We start from the raw sequence: 19769 nt of genomic DNA on the forward strand, positions 1-19769 counted from the left end.
GATGTTCGACCGCACTGACACGGGGCCCTCCAACATCTCGCTCGCCGTGCTGGCGCCGTGCGCGGCCACCGCCGACCGCACGGCTCACTCGGTGCTCCTGGACCTCCGCTCCAACGTGCTGCACACGTACCCGCTGGCCACCGACCCGTGGTGCTCCTCGGGGGCGCTGCTCCCCAACGGCACGCTCCTCCAGACCGGCGGCTTCTCCAACGGCGACCGCCTCGCGCGGCTCTTCTCCCCGGCCACGGGCTGGGTCGAGCTCCCGTCGTTCCTCGCCGCGCGGCGGTGGTACGCCACCGACATGATCCTCCCCGACGGCCGCGTGCTCATCCTCGGCGGGCGGCGGCAGTCCAACCTCGAGTACTTCCCGCACGCCGATGACGTGGCGCCGGCGCTGACGTTCTTTCCGTTTATGGACGAGACGACGGAGCCCGACGCCGAGAACAACCTGTACCCTTTCGGCCGTTCCTCCACCTCCTCCCTGACGGCACTGTCTTTGTGTTTGCCAATGACCGTGCCGTCGACTTCGACCCATATAACCATGTGCTCCGCTCCGATGGCTCCCAGCCGTCCCGCAACACTTGCGGCGTGCCGAGGAACTACCCGTCATCTGGCTCATCCGGCTTTGCCCAGACGCGCATATGAGTTTCCTAGTTTGGCCGTACGATTTCTTAGAACAAATGGACGAAAACATAAAAAGTGTTACCTTCTGAATCAAAGGCCTGAACAGAAACGGTGCTCCACGTTCACATGTGAGGCATCACGCAATGCACGCCTTCCAGTTCCTCCCAGCTGGCAAAACTGGCAATCCTTTGCTTTTTCCTAACGGCGTTGCCTACTTGTTGCGTTTCTCAGGGCAATAGGGCATCTCTAGTTAGTTGTACTCCTACAGCATTTTGCTCTGCAATGCACGGGAGCAACATGCTTCAGATGGTTCCCTGCGCGGCCTAAAGCAACATGCTTCAGATGGTCAAAAGCACATGACCAGCTTGTATATATTCCTTGCTTCTCGCTGCAACATATGCTTTGCCGTTTCCAATTCCAGTGGACAAAAGCAAAAGCCCTCACACGACATCAGGATGGATCGCTGCAACATGCTTCCAACGCCGCGGCCTAAAGCAAAAGCACTCAGGATACATTCCTTCCTGGCGCGCAGTTAACGTGACCCGTCAGAAAATGTATCCCTTGCTTGCTTCCAGGTGGATACAAGCGTCCTCTCCCCTCCGTCGTAGGCAGTGTGTGTATAAAGCATGCAGGCCTCCTCTGCTTCTACGCGTCTCTCTATCCCCATCATCTCGCTTTCATTCATTCATTCATTCATTCATGTCACACACATCACTGTTCTGCTGATCGATCCGTCCACTCTCGTCTCCGGCGCGAGAGCCTCGGATCGTCTTGCATTCCTGCTCGGTAACTGTAAGCACTTCTGCTCGATCTGTCTATTTTTCTTTTATTTGAAATAATGAAAAAGGATGACCCTTTTTCTTTTTTTTTTCTCCGCCTATGGTGGGGCGTCTTTGGTGTCCCAGCATAGCAGGTCCCAAGCCCTGGTAAAGGAGGAGGGTTGTGTTAGGTGTGGCGAGCCAATGTAAAAACTTAGCCACTTAAATGGAGATGAATGAAAAAGGATGACCCTCCCTTAGAGATCGTATTCAGCCAACCAACCACTGACGAATAATAAGCCATTCGTATTTGCAGAGTTGATTGCATCCATTCGTTGTGATTCAAACCCAACTTTCATTTTTTGTTTGGCAAAGATACCCATCATCGTGGTCTTGATCGGTAACTGTGTAAGCAGTAAGCACCCAATATTGATTCAACACTTCTCCTCGAGCTGTTTCTTTTTCTTTTATTTCAAATATTGACCCTCCCTAGAGATCGCATTGAACGAACCACTGACGAATAAGCCATTCTTATTTGCATAGCTGATTGCAGCCATTCGTTTTGATTCAAACCCCATCTTTTAACTTCTTCCGTATTTGTTCGGCGAAGATACCCATCATCGTGGTTTCCAGTCATACAAAAATTGTATATCGCCCCCTTCATCTCTTCCGTTCTGGTTTGCTTCATTCATCGGCTTCATCTGTTGATCCAATCATCCCCTCTGTTGATCTACTCTCAGGGCGCACAGGTCCGATCGGTGGCAGGTGACAGCTGCCAGCGAGCGAGCTCGTCGATCATCTTGTTCTGTAATTGTAAGCACTCCATATTCAGCACTTGTCGATCTGTTTCTTTAAAAAAAAAAAATGTTAACTAGTCCCTAGAGGTCGCATTGGACCAGCCACCGATCATTTTTTTAGATATAAAGGGCCGATCATAAGCTATTCGTAATTTCAGAGTTGATTGCAACCATCTGTTGTATGGTTTCCAGTTATACAAAAGTTCCATGTTGTCCCCATCTCTGTTCCCTTCTGGTGTGGTTGCTTCATCTGTTGATATTTATAGGGATTTTTGTCCCCAGGACACTCAGAAAGAGTGGATTTGCGCACAGCGCTTTGTACTCAATGAATTAGTCACAAACACGTTGCGAAAACATTAGTTTTGTCCATGACACACCATGCCCAGTCAAAGGACCATATTACCCATGACACTCTCTTCCCTTCGACTCATTTCCACATTGGACCATGTTTGTGGCTAAAACCGGCAATGATATCACTGCCAGTTTGAGCCATTAACGGGCAATGATATTGGGTCATTACTGCGGTCTTTGGCTAAAAGCACCAGTGATACTATCACTATCGGTTCATGGCTTAATTCGACAGTGATATGAACTTAGTAACTTTCTCATATGATGTCTGATGAAGACTATACCAAAGTTGTAGTACTCGACAAGATCTACAACTTTTTAGTACAAACTTATTTGATTTGAGATCATTTGAATGTCTAAATATACACAACAAGATTTTATAAAGTTAATATCAAAGGAATACATATGCTCTATAGTCACAAGTGAGTATGTAGTGGTAGTTAAGGATTTCGGATGAAGAAACGACCAAAACAAAAGTTGTAGACCTTGAAAAGTTATGCAACTTTGTAGATCAAAACTTTTTTATTTAAAGTCCTTATGATGTATCTCTATTTGGTTTGCAAGATTTCATAGAAGTTAATACCAAAGCAATCCATATGTTCTATAGTCGCAAGTTGGTGTGTAGTTGTAGTTAAGGATATCGGATGGAGAAGCGACCAAAACAAAAGTTGTAGATCTCGAAGAGCTATGCAACTTTGTAGTTGACAACGTTTTCATTTGAAATCATCTATTCAACAAAAATTATGTTTAATTTCTCAAATTCAAAATTCGAACTTTTTAAATGGCCTCGGATGGAGAAAAGCCCAAAATAAAAGTTGTAGATCTTGAAAAGTTGTGCACCATTGTAGTGGACAACTTTTTCATTTGAAATCATCTGTCTAAGGAAAATTACGGTTGAATTTCCTCACATCTGAAATTAAAATTCTTTAAATGACCTCGAATGGAGAAATGACCAAAACCAAAGTTGTAGAACTCGGAAAGTTATAAAACTTTGTAGTTGACAAATTTTCATTTGAATTCATTTCATATCCCAAATACTCATTTCAAAACCATATGACATAAAATGGAGAGGATGAATATCCCAAAAGAACACAAACGTCTTGTGGTCTCAAAAAACACGAACGTCTTACAGGTGAAGTGGTTAGGGGAAAAATACGCGAAGCCAAAGGTAGGGATTTCGAGCGCTAGAAGTTGATGATGGACAAATTGCAGCAGCCAGCGACGGAGCTAGAAACTTCTAGAGTCTCTTTTTGGTACAAACAAAAAAAAATCTCATTGCACTTCGCTGATGGGCCTGGGTCGCCCCTTGTTGTTGCTGGGCGGTGGCATCTGTATTACTGCTCAGTGGCAAAGGAGAGATCTAGTGTGCCTGGTCGAAGCCAACAACACGATTGTTGGCCACCAGAGGGGGAAAAGGAGATTAGGGATGGAGAAATAAAACGCATGCAAAGGGAATGGAGAGTGGGCCCGTGTGCTAGCTAGTCATTTTATTTGCTTGGGTGTGCTGGAGACACAAAACAAAAAATCATGGTGTGCTACAAACTTCCTTTTATTGTGGACAAAAATCCCTATATATAAACATTCTCCTCTACCTTGTGGTTGTGTGTGTGTGTGTGTTTATATTTGAAGCTGTTCAGAGTAAAACAAAAAAATTCTCTGCCACTACCAGCTCAGTTAACTAGGTGGCCATGCCCAACAATAAATAAAGTCGCCTTCATTCACCAACTAAAGCAGCCCCAGCGTAGCCACCGTAGGCACACCTCACGTCTCCTAGCTCACGCCTCCGTTGCCGGCTATCGGCCCTCAGCCCTTCAGACACCACCTACTCCCACCTCCACCAGCGTCCGTCAAGCAGAGCAGTAGCCCACACCACACCGAGCCAGAGGCCAGATCCAGGCATCTCCACCGTGCAACTGCTAGGCAAACCACGCCGGCACTTGGTCAAACGTTACGTACTTCCAGTTCCAGCCATCGCTCAACAGGTCCATTTCCTTGACGCCGAAACCGAAGGACACACACAGCATTAATTCTCTTTTCCCTGCTGCAAATCAAGGTGCATATGCCTAGTCTTTCCCGGCCCTCTCTATTTTTATTTCCATCCGCTTTATTTCTTTCTTTCTAGTTTTTGTTGGAGATATTATACTCTTCTTCCACTCACAAATATACTCACACAAGGGTGACGGCTTGAGATTGGTGTAGCTGCTTTCGATTTTTAGGTGCCCAAGTATATAATATTTCAACATCATCCATAGATCAAACTTCATCATATTCTCATCTGCTAGCTACTCATTAATTTGTTAACTCCGTTATCGTTTTAGCTTGCTACTATGCGCCAGATCTGGTACCAAAAGTACTCGGTTACATTTAAATGTGATTATTCTAGTAAATATCTACTGTTGCAGTGTTCCCTTTTGAATAATAGTGCCAAGGTTATAGGGGCCTCGGTACTTTTACCATCAAGATTACCTTTTCTTTAAAACGAAACACGTAATTTTTTTATCTAATTTTGATTTTGTAGATACCGAAGCAGCAAAAATGGCGGTGGTACTGGATGCTTTAGCATCCTACCTCCAAGACATGTTGTTGGAGATGGCTAAAGAAGAGGTGCATCTGCTCTTAGGTGTTCCCGATGAGATAAAAAAGATGGGGATGAAGCTTGGGGACCTTAAGAGGTTCCTCGCCGATGCTGACAAGAGGAACATCAGCGACAAGAGTGTGAAATCATGGGTGAGAGAGCTTAGGAATGCCATGTATGATGCTACCAACATCCTTGATTTGTGCCAGCTCAAGGCGATGGAACGGGGTCGAAGCTATGATATGGGCTGCTTCAATCCCTTGCTCTTTTGTATGAGGAATCCTCTCCATGCTCATGACATCGGTAATCGCATAAAAAGTCTTAATGAGAGGCTAGATGACATTGAGAAGCGTAGCAAAACCTTCGACTTCATTAACCTTGCATCTTATGAGGACAACACAAAAAAGGTAGAATCCTCCCTTCGCGCTAGGCGTGAGACAACAGGGGGGGATGAGTTAGGTGTGGTTGGTGAGAAGATTGAGGAGGACACAAGAAATCTTGTGGATTTGCTCACGAAGAAGGACAAAAATGTACATGAACACAAAAATGTTATGGTTTATGCTATTGTGGGAGTAGGAGGGATTGGCAAAACCACCCTTGCCAAGAAGATCTTTAATCATGACTCCATCAAACAAGAGTTTCAGAAGAGAATATGGTTGAGTGTCAATCAAGAGTTTAGTGATGTTGATCTATTAGAGAGAGCAATCACTGGAGCAGAAGGAACCCATCAAGCACCAAGAAACACAAAGGACACACTAGAGCGAACCCTTAAGGAAGCCGTGGAGGGGTGCAAGACCTTATTGGTGATGGATGATGTTTGGGACCACCATGCATGGGAGAAGGTGCTCGAGCCTCCATTAATAAACTCACTTGCTCGTGGAAGTCGTGTTCTCGTAACAACGAGACATGACACGGTCGCTCGAGGCATGATAGCGGAGGTGCCCTACCACCATGTCGACAAACTAGAAGAAGAAGATGCCTGGTCTTTGCTCAAGAAGCAGGTTTGTATAAGTTAATTTAAGGATTTAATATGTTATGTATTCATGTGTGCACATTTGCTTCACAATCTATCTAGCTTTATTTTGTTACACATTCATGCATGCACATTTGCTACACTATATATTCAGATGTCGGTAATCTTGCACATTTTCTTCACATTTGCTTTACTATCTATTTATAAAATTGTGTCTTGAGAGGAATCATTTCATTCATCAACCTAAACCTATAAAATGATGTGGCACTCTTAGAAACCACATAAAGAAAATCTACACTGAAGATGCCCTTATGCGCATGGTTGCACAAAATAGTTATTTGTTTTAGCATTAATATTAGAACATCTAGGGTTTGTAAACCACTTTCAAAACACTACTACACAAACATTATCACCGCTTGCTTGAAAACCACCATCACCACCGGTTTTGCGATTCGGCGGTGATGCTCACCTTCATCACCACCACATTGAAAATGATATTGAAAGTTGAATAAAAATAATTAAAAAATACACGTGTCATGTGTGCCTGCAGTCATCCATGATGGTCTATGCTAGCTGCCCCTAGCGGCCAGGATTGTGACATCGAGGTCCATCTCTATGTTGGGCGGCGTCCGCCATGCTGCTGAGGGCCATGGGTGGTGTCTGCCCCCGCGCCGATGGCAGATCCGATCTTAGGGCCACGGCAGTGGGATTGAGGGGGGGGGGGGCGGAGGGAGTGCTGGTGAGGGAGAGAGGGGGCGGAAGGAAGTGCTCTAGTAAGGGAGAGAGAGGTGGTCAATAGGTGGGGTGTCGGTGAGGGAGTGAGAATGGGCTAGGGTTTCTGGCCAGCTATATACTCAAAACTGGTTTTCACTGCCACAAATGGTGGTAAAAAGCCATTTTTATCAACGGTTCAATTATCGGAGGTGATATATTTTTACCGATGTTTCTAATAGAATCAAGATTTCTAAACTTTTACTCTACTGTATCCTTTCGTTGCTAAGGGCATCTGGTGCTTAGGTTTAATATCTCCAAGACCAAGTCCCATCCTCCACGGTCTGATAAAGAATCAGCAATTTATAGCCTGTACTATTAAAGCCAATCAGGACTGGACATTACTGTTTAATGATGGGAATGTTAGGCTTTCTCTTGTTCCCTAATTTATTTTGTTCTAAATTTTCAGAAGTCCTATTATTAGGTGATAGGAGTGTAACTTTTAAAATATCTCATCGAGTTAGACATTAAAATAACATATAACATATGTAACTTTTATCCTTTTCTCTAACAACCTTTTCAAACTATTATAATTTTACTAGATCCTGTAAACATGTTAAAATAAAATCAATGATTTAAAGTTCTATTCTGAACATGGCATAAAAAGTTAGGAAAAGTACTCACGGGGCCTTTGGCATATATCCTGATTGACAGGTTTTACCATAGACACTTGAGTAATTGTCCATGTAACTTGCCTAACTTGTCTCTTCTCTAGAATGGTTAAAAAGCTAAGGATACAAGGGATATCACATTAGGCTTACCTGCATCCAAGAGAGTATGAATAAGGGAGAAAAACGTAGCTTCTTCAGGTCAAGATGTGCAGACTTTAATAACCTTTCCAGTTGGATCCTAATAATTGACTTCCGTCCATTCGTTTTTCTACCAGGGTTGTTTGGTCCTTTTATGAATAATCTCATGATAAGTTGCAACGAAATGGAACATATAGTGTCAAATTGGAATAAAAAAATAAACCAAATGTCACAAAGGGACGAATTTATTTTCTAGGATCATATACCTAATCTTTCGGTTTCAAACGAGGACTAGCTTCATGTAGGCTTGTATTGGGACCGATTAGTTAATTACTGAACCATCAGCAGGGACAGATGTTCGTTAAAATAAATACTCTGGTTTCTCTGGTTTCTTCTTTCACCTTCAACCTGGCCGATAGCAGGACCAATTTCTGACAACACCGTGGCTGTATAGTTTGCATCCTCCATGATCCATGCTATACATTTCGGTTATTAACATAAAGTTGGGTTAATATATCGACCAATCAAACGTACATACATTAGGATATTTTTAGTTAATAGATCATCAAGTGCTAAACTGTTACTTAACAAACCACATATAAACGACACTGATAATTTATTTTAAATTACATTACTATGGCATGACAAAAAAGTTTATAAGTTTTTATTTCAAATAATTTTATAAAATTTGACTCAAATACTATGTCATATCAACACTGGTCATTTAATTTTGATTATTCTATATTTTTATAAAAATAATACTTCTACTACATATACAATTTTCGAATGTAGCAAGTTCAAAATCTTAGGCCCTGTTTGGATGCAGATGTATTTTTGGAGTTTTAGAAAAATGCCATGCTTTTATGGATACTTTGATTTTATTAGAGTTGTATGAAGTGTTTTGATGCAACAAATTTTATGGTTTTGAAAACCAGAGTTTTGCTAAATTTGTAGTCTCTTTAGAGTTTTATAAACTCATATCTAGACCTCTTTGTTGCTAAATCATGGTTTACCACATCTATAGGTTCTAAAATCGTTGTTTCTTAATACTACGTCTCTTAATACTACAACATCCAAACATGGCCTTAAGTGCCACAGTGCAGGCTGACATGATAGTTCATACCATTATTAATAGGCAAGTGGGTAGCATAGGACCTAGCACTACCGCAAACACAGGCCATCATTGTCGGACCATCATTGCTGGTTGCTTTGGAACCGGTAGTGATAGTACAACTGACAGTGATAGATGAACTTTCACGAACGAACCGTGGCTACAAGTGACAGTGACAGGCAGTGTACTATCAATGCTAGTTATAGCCACGAACATGCAGTGAAGGACCACCCGTCGTGGCCGGTTTGTGGCTACAACCAACAGTGATAGGCTATTTTACGAAAAAGTAATAACTTTTTCATATGATGTTTGATAAGATAAGCTTTATACGTTCAAAAAGATTTAAAACTTTGTAGTTAACAACTTTTTAATTTAAGATGGTTTACATATCAAAATATTCTATGTTAGTTCACCAATGGGATTTGAGATGGTTAATGATGTCGAATGGAGACAAAATCAATAGTAGAGTTAGTAGTCGATGAGATCGATCTACAACTTTGCAGTTAACAACCTTTTCATTTGAGATCATTTAAAGTATCAAATATGCAATATAAGATTCAAAATTGTGTAGTTAAAAGAATAGCATCAGTTGTATAGTCACAAGTGTTGTATAGCTCTGCTGGTATAGATGCTCAGGAGAATGTTGAGATCTTGAGTTTAAATACTGTCATAGTCGGTTACTGGCAGTGAAGATGCAGTAATCTGGCGTACATTTTGTGCTTTTTTATCACTTATCACTGTCAGTACTTGGCAGTGAGAAGTAGTCTGGCGTACTGTACAACCTTTTTTAATAAAATAAGAAAAAATTAAATAAAAGATATGATAAATACTGGAGTGACTATAAATATCAGGTAGACGAGAGTTGGTAATGATAGTGACTGATGAGAACACTATTCTTATACACAGTCACAGACGTCACCTAATTGCACCGTAGTGATATATATATATATATACGATGATTTTTCCATCTATTTTAGTGGACTGGTACATCGGTCATACGCTTAGAACATCGCATGTGAATTTTGCCTCTGCACACAGTATCGTTTTTTAGCACTTGATTTTGCTTCCGATTATGACCAAGTGTATTTATATCTACATATTCCATTCAATTAACAAGCTTAAGTTGCTTTGCAGGTGGTTGGAAATGAAAACAATGATGAACCAAAGGTTGATGCATTGAAGGACATTGGAATGTCGATTATAGCAAAATGTGATGGTTTGCCTCTCGCAGTCAAAGTAATAGGAGGCCTTCTCCGCCAGAAAAACATAAGGCGAAGCAACTGGAAAAATGTCCTAAATGATTCTACATGGTCAGTATCTCAAATGCCTGAAGAGCTAAACTATGCAGTATACCTTAGCTATCAAGATTTGCACCCAGAGTTGCAGTCCTGCTTTCTGCACTACGCCCTCCTCCCCAAGAGCATGGTGTTCGTATATGACCGTATTGTTGCCATGTGGATTGGGGAAGGATTTGTTCATGGAAACTCACGTGATTTAGAAGTATTAGGAAAAGAGTACTATGACCAGCTAATAGCTAGGAACCTTCTAGAGCCGGCTCAAGGGTACATAGACCATCTAGTTTGCAATATGCAAGATGTTGTTCGCTCATTCGCTCAGTATTTGACTCGAGATGAAGCACTGATAGCAAACAAAAGGGAGGCTGGCCATACCAATAACATTAACCCACAAAATGTTATTCGGTTATCACTAAAATCCAAAGAATCAGAGTCAAATGAGCTAGAGTGGAGTTCTCTACAAGCACATATATCACTGCGAACACTTATTTTAGTTGGGGAAACAAAGATCAACCCAGGTGATTCACTGTCATCTTTTCCTTGTTTGCGGACCCTACATATAGAAGATGGAAATTTTGATGCATTGTCTGAATCTTTGGTCCAACTCAAACACTTGAGGTATTTGTCCCTAGTTGGCACTGACACATCTAGGCTGCCAGAAAAAATAGCGAAGATGAAATTCTTGCAGTGCATTGAGCTTTCTAAATGTAAAAGTTTGATGAAGCTTCCTGTTGGCATTGGAATGTTACGACAGCTGAGGTATCTAAGCCTTGTATACTCAGGTATAAACAATATACCCAGGGGTTTCGGCAGCCTAACTAATTTGAGGATATTAAAGGGGTTTCCAGCCCATGTGGAGGGTGATTGGTGTAGTTTGGAAGAATTAGGACCTCTTAACCAGCTCACGCATCTTCGTATACATGGCCTGGAGAATGTATCTTCTTCCTCATTTGCTATAAAAGCCAGGCTTGGTGAAAAGGTGTGCCTCAGCGATCTGTACTTACAGTGCACTAGTAGACGTGGAGGTGCTCACCGGTTGGTGAAACAGGAAGAGCAGCAACAAATCGAGAAGGTGTTTGACGAGATCTGCCCTCCACCTTGCTTAGAAAATCTTAAAATCAAAGGGTACTTTGGTCAACGACTTCCACGGTGGATGACGTCGACAGCAATTGTGCCCCTTGGATGCTTGAGGATGGCTTGTTCCAGCTCGCCAGCTTGAAGTTCCTACAGATTAGAAGCGCCCCAGGCATCAAGCGTGTTGGGCCAGAGTTCTTACTACCACACCATCATGAGCACCCAAGCGCTGTGGAGAACTTTGGTTCTGGTTTGAAAATTGTGGTGAGAGGATGTCATGGACTAGAGAGGATCAGCAATCTGCCAAATTTGCAGAACCTCGTGATCGTAAGATGCCCAGAGTTGAAGGTATTGGAGGGTTTGCCTGCACTTCAGAAAGTCGGACTGGAGGACTACGACATGAAAACACTCCCTGGATACTTGAAGGACGTAAACCCAAGGGATTTACTTCTAGACTGTGATGTCTCACTGCTCGCTTCCATAGGTAAAGGGAAATCTAGCCCTGAGTGGGACAAGTTCAGCCATATCAAGCAGGTCAAGGCATATGCACATGATAACGACAACAACATTCGAAGGAAGTGGTACGTGAAGTACACGATAGATCCTTTCAGCTTCAAGACAAACATCAGCCCCTCTGCCGACGCTTCAGGTAAATTAACACAACACTGCTGCTTTATATGTTGCATATACTGAGCACCTTTCTTGCTATTGGAATATCTGGTTACTTGACTAGACGGTCCGTTTCAGGGGATGAAACAGAGGAGGTGTTATTGGACAAAGTGGAGCAAATGTACCTGCTAAACAAGTGGTACATGCAGGCGTCTACCGGTGGAGACTTCTGTGTTGGTGTCAGAATTAGAGACGAACATTGGTTCCGTGGCGATGATGTTATGTATGTTGACTTTGCAGAATTTCATCAACTATGCCACCTGACCTCTCTGGACAAAGTTATCATTAGCTGCTATTGCCTGTAAGTAATAATTCTTTCGATCTATTATTAAACTCATCATATGTGTGTATATGCATATAAATTATCCTAACAAGTACTATATATATGTAGATTTACAATGACAGAGCTCAGAAAGGAAGGCTGCAATGAAATTGGTTTTGTTGATCCCCATATAGTATTCAAAGACCCAATTACTCCAAAGACTAATTGGAAGTCTGAGTCAGAGAGTAACCTCATGAACTTCTTAGTGAACCAACGCCACAAGAAGGATATACTCTTTCCCTATAACTTCAAGTGAGTGTTAATCATGTCGATCATCCTTAATGGCTCATATGTTGATTCTAGTTAATTAATGAGTGTTATGCGTTATATCCTATAAACACATGCAGCAATCACTGGATATTGATGGACATCGATCTGGTGAAAAGTCACTTGATAATCTATGACTCGATGAGAAAACCACAACAAGACTACCAAGATATGATAGATATTATCCAGAGGTAATTTCGGGATCTCTAGCAACTATATATACACACAAACATGATGATTAACTATATCTGATGACGTGGCAAATTTTTTATTGGGCAGTGTTTGGAAAACCTTTATTGAGAAGCAACACATGGAAAAATGCAAAGCGCCACTGAATATAATCCCTTTGAAAGTAAGTCCCTTGAATCGCATCATCTTTATTAATTAAACATATAGCTTTCACCGGATCACCAGATTGGATGACAAATCTTTTTCTCGTAAAGTGGTGTCTGAGGCAGGAACAGGGGAACAACTACTGTGGTTACTATGTTGCAAGTTTATCAAGGTGGTCTCCCAAAGAACTCCTACAGAGAGACTCAAAGTACGTTAAAAATACACTATATATTCATTTAATTATTATTATTGATTGTGTTACTATGTCTTTATATATATATATATGTACATATATTAATTTATTTTCCTTTAATTCAAACCTGTAGACTCGATGGTTGGAGGAAAAGGTCATACGGCAAGACCAAATCAAAGCAATTCAAGAGTCTATAGCCGGATTTTTTAATGAGCAGGTCATCGATTCCAAGGGCGAGTTCTACTTCGACCCAACACTGCCATTGAAGCCAAGCTAGAGGATGAGAGGAAACTTGTTATGTCACAACAACTGTAATGCAATCTTTTTGTAATATATGCACATGAAATAATATAATGTAAAATACACATATGCATGCATGCATGTAAATATATATATGATGCATGCATGCATATATATATATATATATTTCTATGCTTGAATTGTGTGATTTAATATGTTCATTGTGCTTGAACCGAAACATACTATACGCGCGTATAAATGTATAATTAGCAGCGTACAATACGACTTCGAAAACCTATTTTGAAAAGAAAAGAAAAAAATGAAAAGAAAAGAAAAAAGAAAAAAACCTTTAGTCCCGGTTCGTATTACCAACCGGGACTAAAGGTGCCGGCCATCGTGGCATGTCAGGAGGCACATTTAGTCCCGGTTGGTGTTACCCACCGGGACTAAAGGTCCTGGTTCCTGACCCGGGGCTAAAGAACCCCTTTAGTCCCGGATGCTTGCTCCTGGGTGGAGAGCCAGGACTGGGGGGTTCCCCACCGGGAGTAAAGCTCTGTTCTCTACCAGTGCTTTTGACAGGCACCGGACACAACCGAAGGGCACCAGACAGCCGAACAGAACCGAGAGAAAAACCGCACGAACGGAGGGAAACCGCTACCGCACGGCACTGGGTTGCACGTACCGAGCGGAGATGGAGAGAGGAACATCCAGCGGTGGGTCTGCTCGCCGCCGGCCAGATGCAAGCACCGAAGGAAGTAGAGACAGGGAGGAGACCGACGAGAGGATGGCCACCTAGGACCTATTTTCAGTTATCTAACATATATCAAAATCACCAAAACCCAAAGATACGATAGTGGGCACATTATCCTTACAATGTCCCCATTTTTTGTGATTGATGACAACACAAGCAAACCAAGCATAATACTAGATAGAATGTAAACAAATGAAATACTTATGCACCAGGCTTACCACAACTTCCCTGTTCTCTCCCCCTCTCTATTTTTCTGTCCATCCACTTTTTTTCTTTGTTTCTTATTATTGTTAGATATGTTACTTATCTTCCACACACAAACATACTCACACGCAGGTTGAGATTGGTGTGACTCCTTTCAGATTTTAGGTGCCAAGTATTATATAGCAACATCATCCATAGATCAAACGTTCAAATATTTACATCTTGTACTCACTATTTTTTCAGCTCCGTGCTTTTATCTTGTTACTATGTAACAGATCTGGTACCAAAGCCAGGCCCTTCAATTATCATTTTGTGATTAGTTGCAACATTCCCTACTATCAACTCTGTTCTAGTACTTATCTAGTGCTACAGTTTTGCCATTTGAGTAGTGCCCATGTTACGGGGCCTTAATGCGTTCAGTATCTTTAAACAAACCACATTATCAAAAAATGACATTTTATCTAATCTTGATTTTCTAGATACCAAACAACAATGGCGGCGGTATTGGATGCTTTAGCATCATACCTCCAAGACATGTTGTTGGAGATGACTAAAGAAGAGGTGCATCTGCTGTTGGGTGTCCCTGATGAGATAAAGAAGATGGACATCAAGCTCGGGGACCTTAAGAGGTTCCTTGCCGATGCTGACAAGAAGAACATCATCGATGAGAGTGTACAATCATGGGTGAGAGAGCTTAGGAATGTCATGTATGATGCCGGCAACATCCTTGATTTGTGCCAGCTCAAGGCCATGGGAAGGGGTCCAAGCATGGATATCGGCTGCTTCAATCCCTTGCTATTTTGTATGAGGGATCCTCTCCATGCTCATGACATTGGTAATCGCATAAAAAATCTTAATAAGAGGCTAGATGACATTGAGAAGCGTAGCAAAACATTTAACTTCATTAACCTTGCATCTGATGAGGATAGCAGGCAAAAGTTAGAATCCTCTCGTCGTGCTAGGCATGAGACAACGGGGCAGGATGAGTTAGGTGTTGTTGGTGAGAAGATTGAGGAGGACACAAGAAATCTTGTGGATTTGCTCACAAAGAAAGAGAAAAATATACATGAACACAAAAAAACTATGGTCTATGCTATTGCGGGAGTTGGAGGGATTGGCAAAACCACCCTTGCCAAGAAGATCTTCAACAATGACATCATCAAACTAGAATTTGAAAAGAGAATATGGTTGAGTGTCAATCAAGAATTTAGCGACATTGATCTATTGGAGAGAGCTATAAATGAAGCGCATGGAGACCATCAAGCAGCTAGAAACACAAAGGCTGCACTAATGCGAACCCTGAAGGAAGCCTTGCAGGGATGCAAGACACTATTGGTGATGGATGATGTCTGGGACCACCATGCATGGGAGGGTGTCCTCAAAACTCCATTATTAAGCATCCTAGCTCAAGGTAGTTGTGTCCTCGTTACCACAAGACATGACATGGTAGCTAAAGGCATGATGGCGGAGGTGCCCTACCACCATGTCGACAAATTAGAGCAAGAAGATGCCTGGTCTTTGCTCAAGAAGCAGGTTCGTATAAGTTAATTTATAGATTTATTTTGTTACAGATTCATGCCTGCACATTTGCTTCACTACCTATTTAGATGTTGGTAATCTTGCGCATGTGATTCACATTTGCTTCACTATCTATTTATAAAATTGTGTCCTAAGAGGGATCATTTCACTCATCAAAATGATGTGGCACTCTTACAATCCACATAACGAAACTCTATACTAAGAATGCCCTTATGCACTTGGTTGTACAAAATTGTTAAGGGCTATAAATTAACCTAGACATTTATTTATCTTAGCATTAATATTAGAAATCTAGGGTTTGTAAACCACTTTCAAAACACTACTACACAAACATTATCTCCGCCGGCTTGAAAACCACCGCCACCACTGGTTTTGCGGTTCGGCAGTGATGCTCACCTTCATCACCGCCACATCGAAACCGATATTGAAAATTGAATAAAAATAATTAAAAAGTACACATGTCATGTGTGCCTGCAGTCGTCTATGCTGGTCTGCGCCAGCTGCCCCAAGTGGCGAGGATTGTGACATCGAGGTCCATCTCTATGTTGGGTGGCGTCCGCCTTGCTGCCGAGGACCATGGGTGGTGTTTGCCGCCCGCGCCGATGGTAGATCCAGTCTTAGGGCCGCGGTGGTACCGTGGAATAGAGAGAGGGCCAGGAGGGAGTGCGGGTGAGGGAGAGATGGGGCGGAAGGAAGTGCTCGGGTAAGGAAGAGAGAGGTGGTTGGGAGGTGGTGTCGGTGAGGAAGAAAGAATGGGCTAGGGTTTCTGGCCGGCTATATAATCAAGACCGGTTTTCTATTCCAACTTGTATCTTGAATCAATGGGAAAACCAGGCCATGACACAGACGGTGGTGAAAGCCATTTTTATCAACGGTTCGACTACCGGCGGTGATATATTTTTTCCGATGGTTTTAATAGAACAATATGGTGAAATAGTGTTGGCGGAATCCATTTCTATAGTAGTGAAATGTCCGTAAAGAATCACGAACACAGAGCATGATAAAGAACATGCGAAATAAAAGCCTAAAAAGGAATAAGTGTAAACTACAAACAATAATAAAGTTAGTAACATGTAGTAATATTTTTTTAAAATTTCTTATATTACACAAAATACTGTAGGTACTTTTGCAGTTTCATAAGAGCTCATGTACAAGCATAATTACAATGTTACTGATACTTGTGGTCACAACTCTAGGTTTTTTTGAGAGCTGCAACCCTTTGAATGGTCATGAGATTAATATTTCTAAACTTTTACTATATTGTATCGTTTCGTTGCAAAGGGCTTCTAGTGCTTAAGGTTTAATATCTCCAACACCGAGTCCCATCCTCCACGGTCTGACAAGAGTCAGCAATTTATAGCCTGTACTATTAAAGACAATCAGAACTGGGCACTACTGTTTAATGATGGGAATGTTAGGCTTTCTCTTGTTGCCTAATGTATTTTGTCCTAAATTTTCAGAAGTCCTAATATTCGGTGACAGGAGTGTAACTTTTAAAAATATAATCGAGTTAGATATTAACATAAAGCATATGTAACTTTTATCCTTTTCTCTAACAACCTTTTCAAACTATTACAATTTTACAAGATCCTGTAAACATGTTAAAATAAAATATGATTTAAAGTTCTGTTCTGAACTTGGCGTAAAAAGTTAAGAAAAGTACTCATGGGGCCTTTGGCATATATCCTGATTGACAGGTTTTACCATAGACACTTGAGTAATTGTCCATGTAACTTGCCTCACTTGTCTCATCTCTTGAATGGTTAAAAAGCTAAGGATACAAGGGATATCACATTAGGTTTACCAACATCCAAGAGAGAATGAATAAGGGAGAAAAACGTAGCTTCTTCAAGTCAAGATGTGCAGACTTTAATAACCATTCGAGTTGGATCCTAATAATTGACTTCCGTCTGTTCGTTTTTCTACCAGGGGTGTTTGGTCCTTTTTATGAATAATCTCATGGTAAGTTGCAACGAAATTGAACATATAGTGTCAAATGTCACAAAGGGAAGAATTTATTTTCTAGTAGGATCATATAAGGAACCAATCTTGGGGTTTCAAACCAGGACTAGCTTGATGTAGACTTGTATTGGGACCAATTAGTTAATTACCGAACCATCAGCAGAGACGGATGTTTGTTAAAATAAATCCTCCGGTTTCTCTGGTTCCTTCTTTCACCTTCAACCTGGCAGATAGCAGGACCAATTTCTGACAACATCGTGGCTGTATAGTTTGAATCCTCCATGATCCATTCTATACATTTCGGTTATTAAAATAAAGTTAGATTAATATATCGACCAATCAAACATACATACTGACGAGATCCTACCGTACATGTATGTTAAGCCTCGGGTTCAATGGTTCCCGAACGAATAAGACCCCCCTGACCGACCCCTTCAGGATCGCCCGGGGGCTCGGAGGCTATGCCCATCGGGCACGCTCGTGCGTACCCTCTGGCAAAGAGACCCAGCCGAGCCTGACGCCTAGGGCTCGAGGGCTTCCCCGAGCCTTGGGCTCCCGATCTACGGCATGACCAAGCCTAGTCCTTGGCTCTTGTCCGGCTAACGATGCCAGCCAAGGCCCGGGCACAAGAAGACAAGCCCCAGGCTACCGATGCCCGGGGGCTCCCTGGCGCCGCTCCCTCGACGTGCCCCTACCAACTGCTCCTCCGATAGGGTCATGTCTGGGGCGTGACACAAGAAGACAAAGCTTCCCGCAGCCTCCGGGAGCTCAGGGGCTTCTAGGCCCACGTGTCAGCCCCTGGGGCCGACCTCCTTCGCCACCAAGAAGACTCCAGAAGGTCTCACCCATGGGAGGCCGGTCCAAGTCGACACCCTTTGACACGCAGAGTGTCAGAACAGAGCAGCCAGACGACGCCCAGTCTTCTTTGGCTCCAAGACACCTCGACGGTCCATGGCGCACCACTACAAGCCTCTCCTGGGCTCTAGCGCACGTAGACTATAGATTTGAACCCTCAAACCGCCTTGTACCTGACCTATCTCATTATATAAGGGATAAGGTCGAACCAAGAAGTGGAAGGATCCTAATTCGATCACCAGACACTCCATTCTATTCCATCTGCCTCCGCTCTACACCGAGAGCAAGGCAACCCAGAGAGGGGCACCGAGAGCCCCTCTCCACTGCATCCCACCGTCTCCTTCCTCTGCGACGAGGGGGAAACTCCACCGGTGGTGAGGCAACCTTAGGATTAGCACCGAGCTAACCCCCTACCAAATCTTCTTCCTTTACACTATTGTAACCCCCCAGATTTTTGGTGCTCTTGCGTATGAGGATCATTAGCTACGAGACGTAGGGACCGAATTGGCCCGAACCAGGATAAACTGTTGCGTCTTCTCAGTGTGGTTCTTGTGTTCCTGAGTCCACCGGAGCCACCGGAGACCCTGTACTCTGATACCGACTCGAACAACATGCTTGCCGTAGTTTTGACCCCGTGACAATTGGCGCGCCATGTAGGGGGTAGCGTCAAGTGCGATTTTGGCTCTACGGTGGCCGGAGCCACGTACCTCACCGCCGGAGCAAGCGACACCGCCCTAGACGGCGGTGTCCGCTTCCCCGACGAGTTCTCCATCATGGCCGGTGCCTTCGCTCTGGGCAGGGTCCTCAACTTTGGGAGCCTTGCCTACATCGCCAACCGCTATGGCGAGCTTCATCCACTCCACGTGGTTGCGCCGGCGGGCAACGAGCCCCCGGTGTCGCCCCCTCCACTAGGGCTCTTGGGAATAGATCTTGAGGACCTGGCCCGTCAGATCAGACACGGTCTAGGCCTGAACCCCACCATGTCGGCCCCCCGCCAGATGTTCTACATGATGGCCAATGTCCACCACCAGATCGCCACCAGTGAGGTGCTTCTGCGGTCTAATCGCTTCTGGTACTACCTCTCATACCTGCCTTTCAGGATATAGAACGCGGCGGCGTCCTTCCAGCTAGAGCTGGAGCACCTCATCAGTCGTGAGGCGCCGCGAAAGCGTCATCCTCTCCAGCACAGCAGGGACTAACCTCCTCTCACTCCGCACCTTCCTCAAGGTCCTCTCAGGGAACAGACTAGAATATGACTTCGACGACATTGACTACGACGCCCCGCCATGCATGTGCTACCATGTTGATGGTGACGATCTTGCTGAGGAGGCGCCGGGGCTCATGCCGCTGGACCAGAGT

The 19769-nt window shown here is 43.2% G+C and overlaps 1 protein-coding gene and 1 pseudogene across 1 annotated transcript; both read left to right on the forward strand.

Moving 5' to 3' along the window:
* Positions 1-1920: 1920 nt before the first annotated feature.
* LOC136487154 (disease resistance protein RGA2-like) lies at positions 1921-14219 on the forward strand (annotated as a pseudogene).
* Positions 14220-14546: 327 nt separating this feature from the next.
* Positions 14547-15602, forward strand: LOC136488290 (disease resistance protein RGA2-like). Its single transcript, XM_066485275.1, has one exon. It carries the CDS (start codon positions 14547-14549, stop codon positions 15600-15602), a length of 1056 nt encoding a protein of 351 aa, XP_066341372.1.
* The last annotated feature ends 4167 nt before the right edge of the window (positions 15603-19769 follow it).

The sequence above is a fragment of the Miscanthus floridulus genome, chromosome 10, assembly GCF_019320115.1.
Source record: "Miscanthus floridulus cultivar M001 chromosome 10, ASM1932011v1, whole genome shotgun sequence".
NCBI classification, from domain to species: Eukaryota; Viridiplantae; Streptophyta; class Magnoliopsida; order Poales; family Poaceae; genus Miscanthus; species Miscanthus floridulus.

Excerpts from the sequence above, each read along its gene's own strand:
- LOC136488290 (XM_066485275.1), top strand. The coding sequence starts at position 14,547 with ATGGCGGCGGTATTGGATGCTTTAGCATCATACCTCCAAGACATGTTG.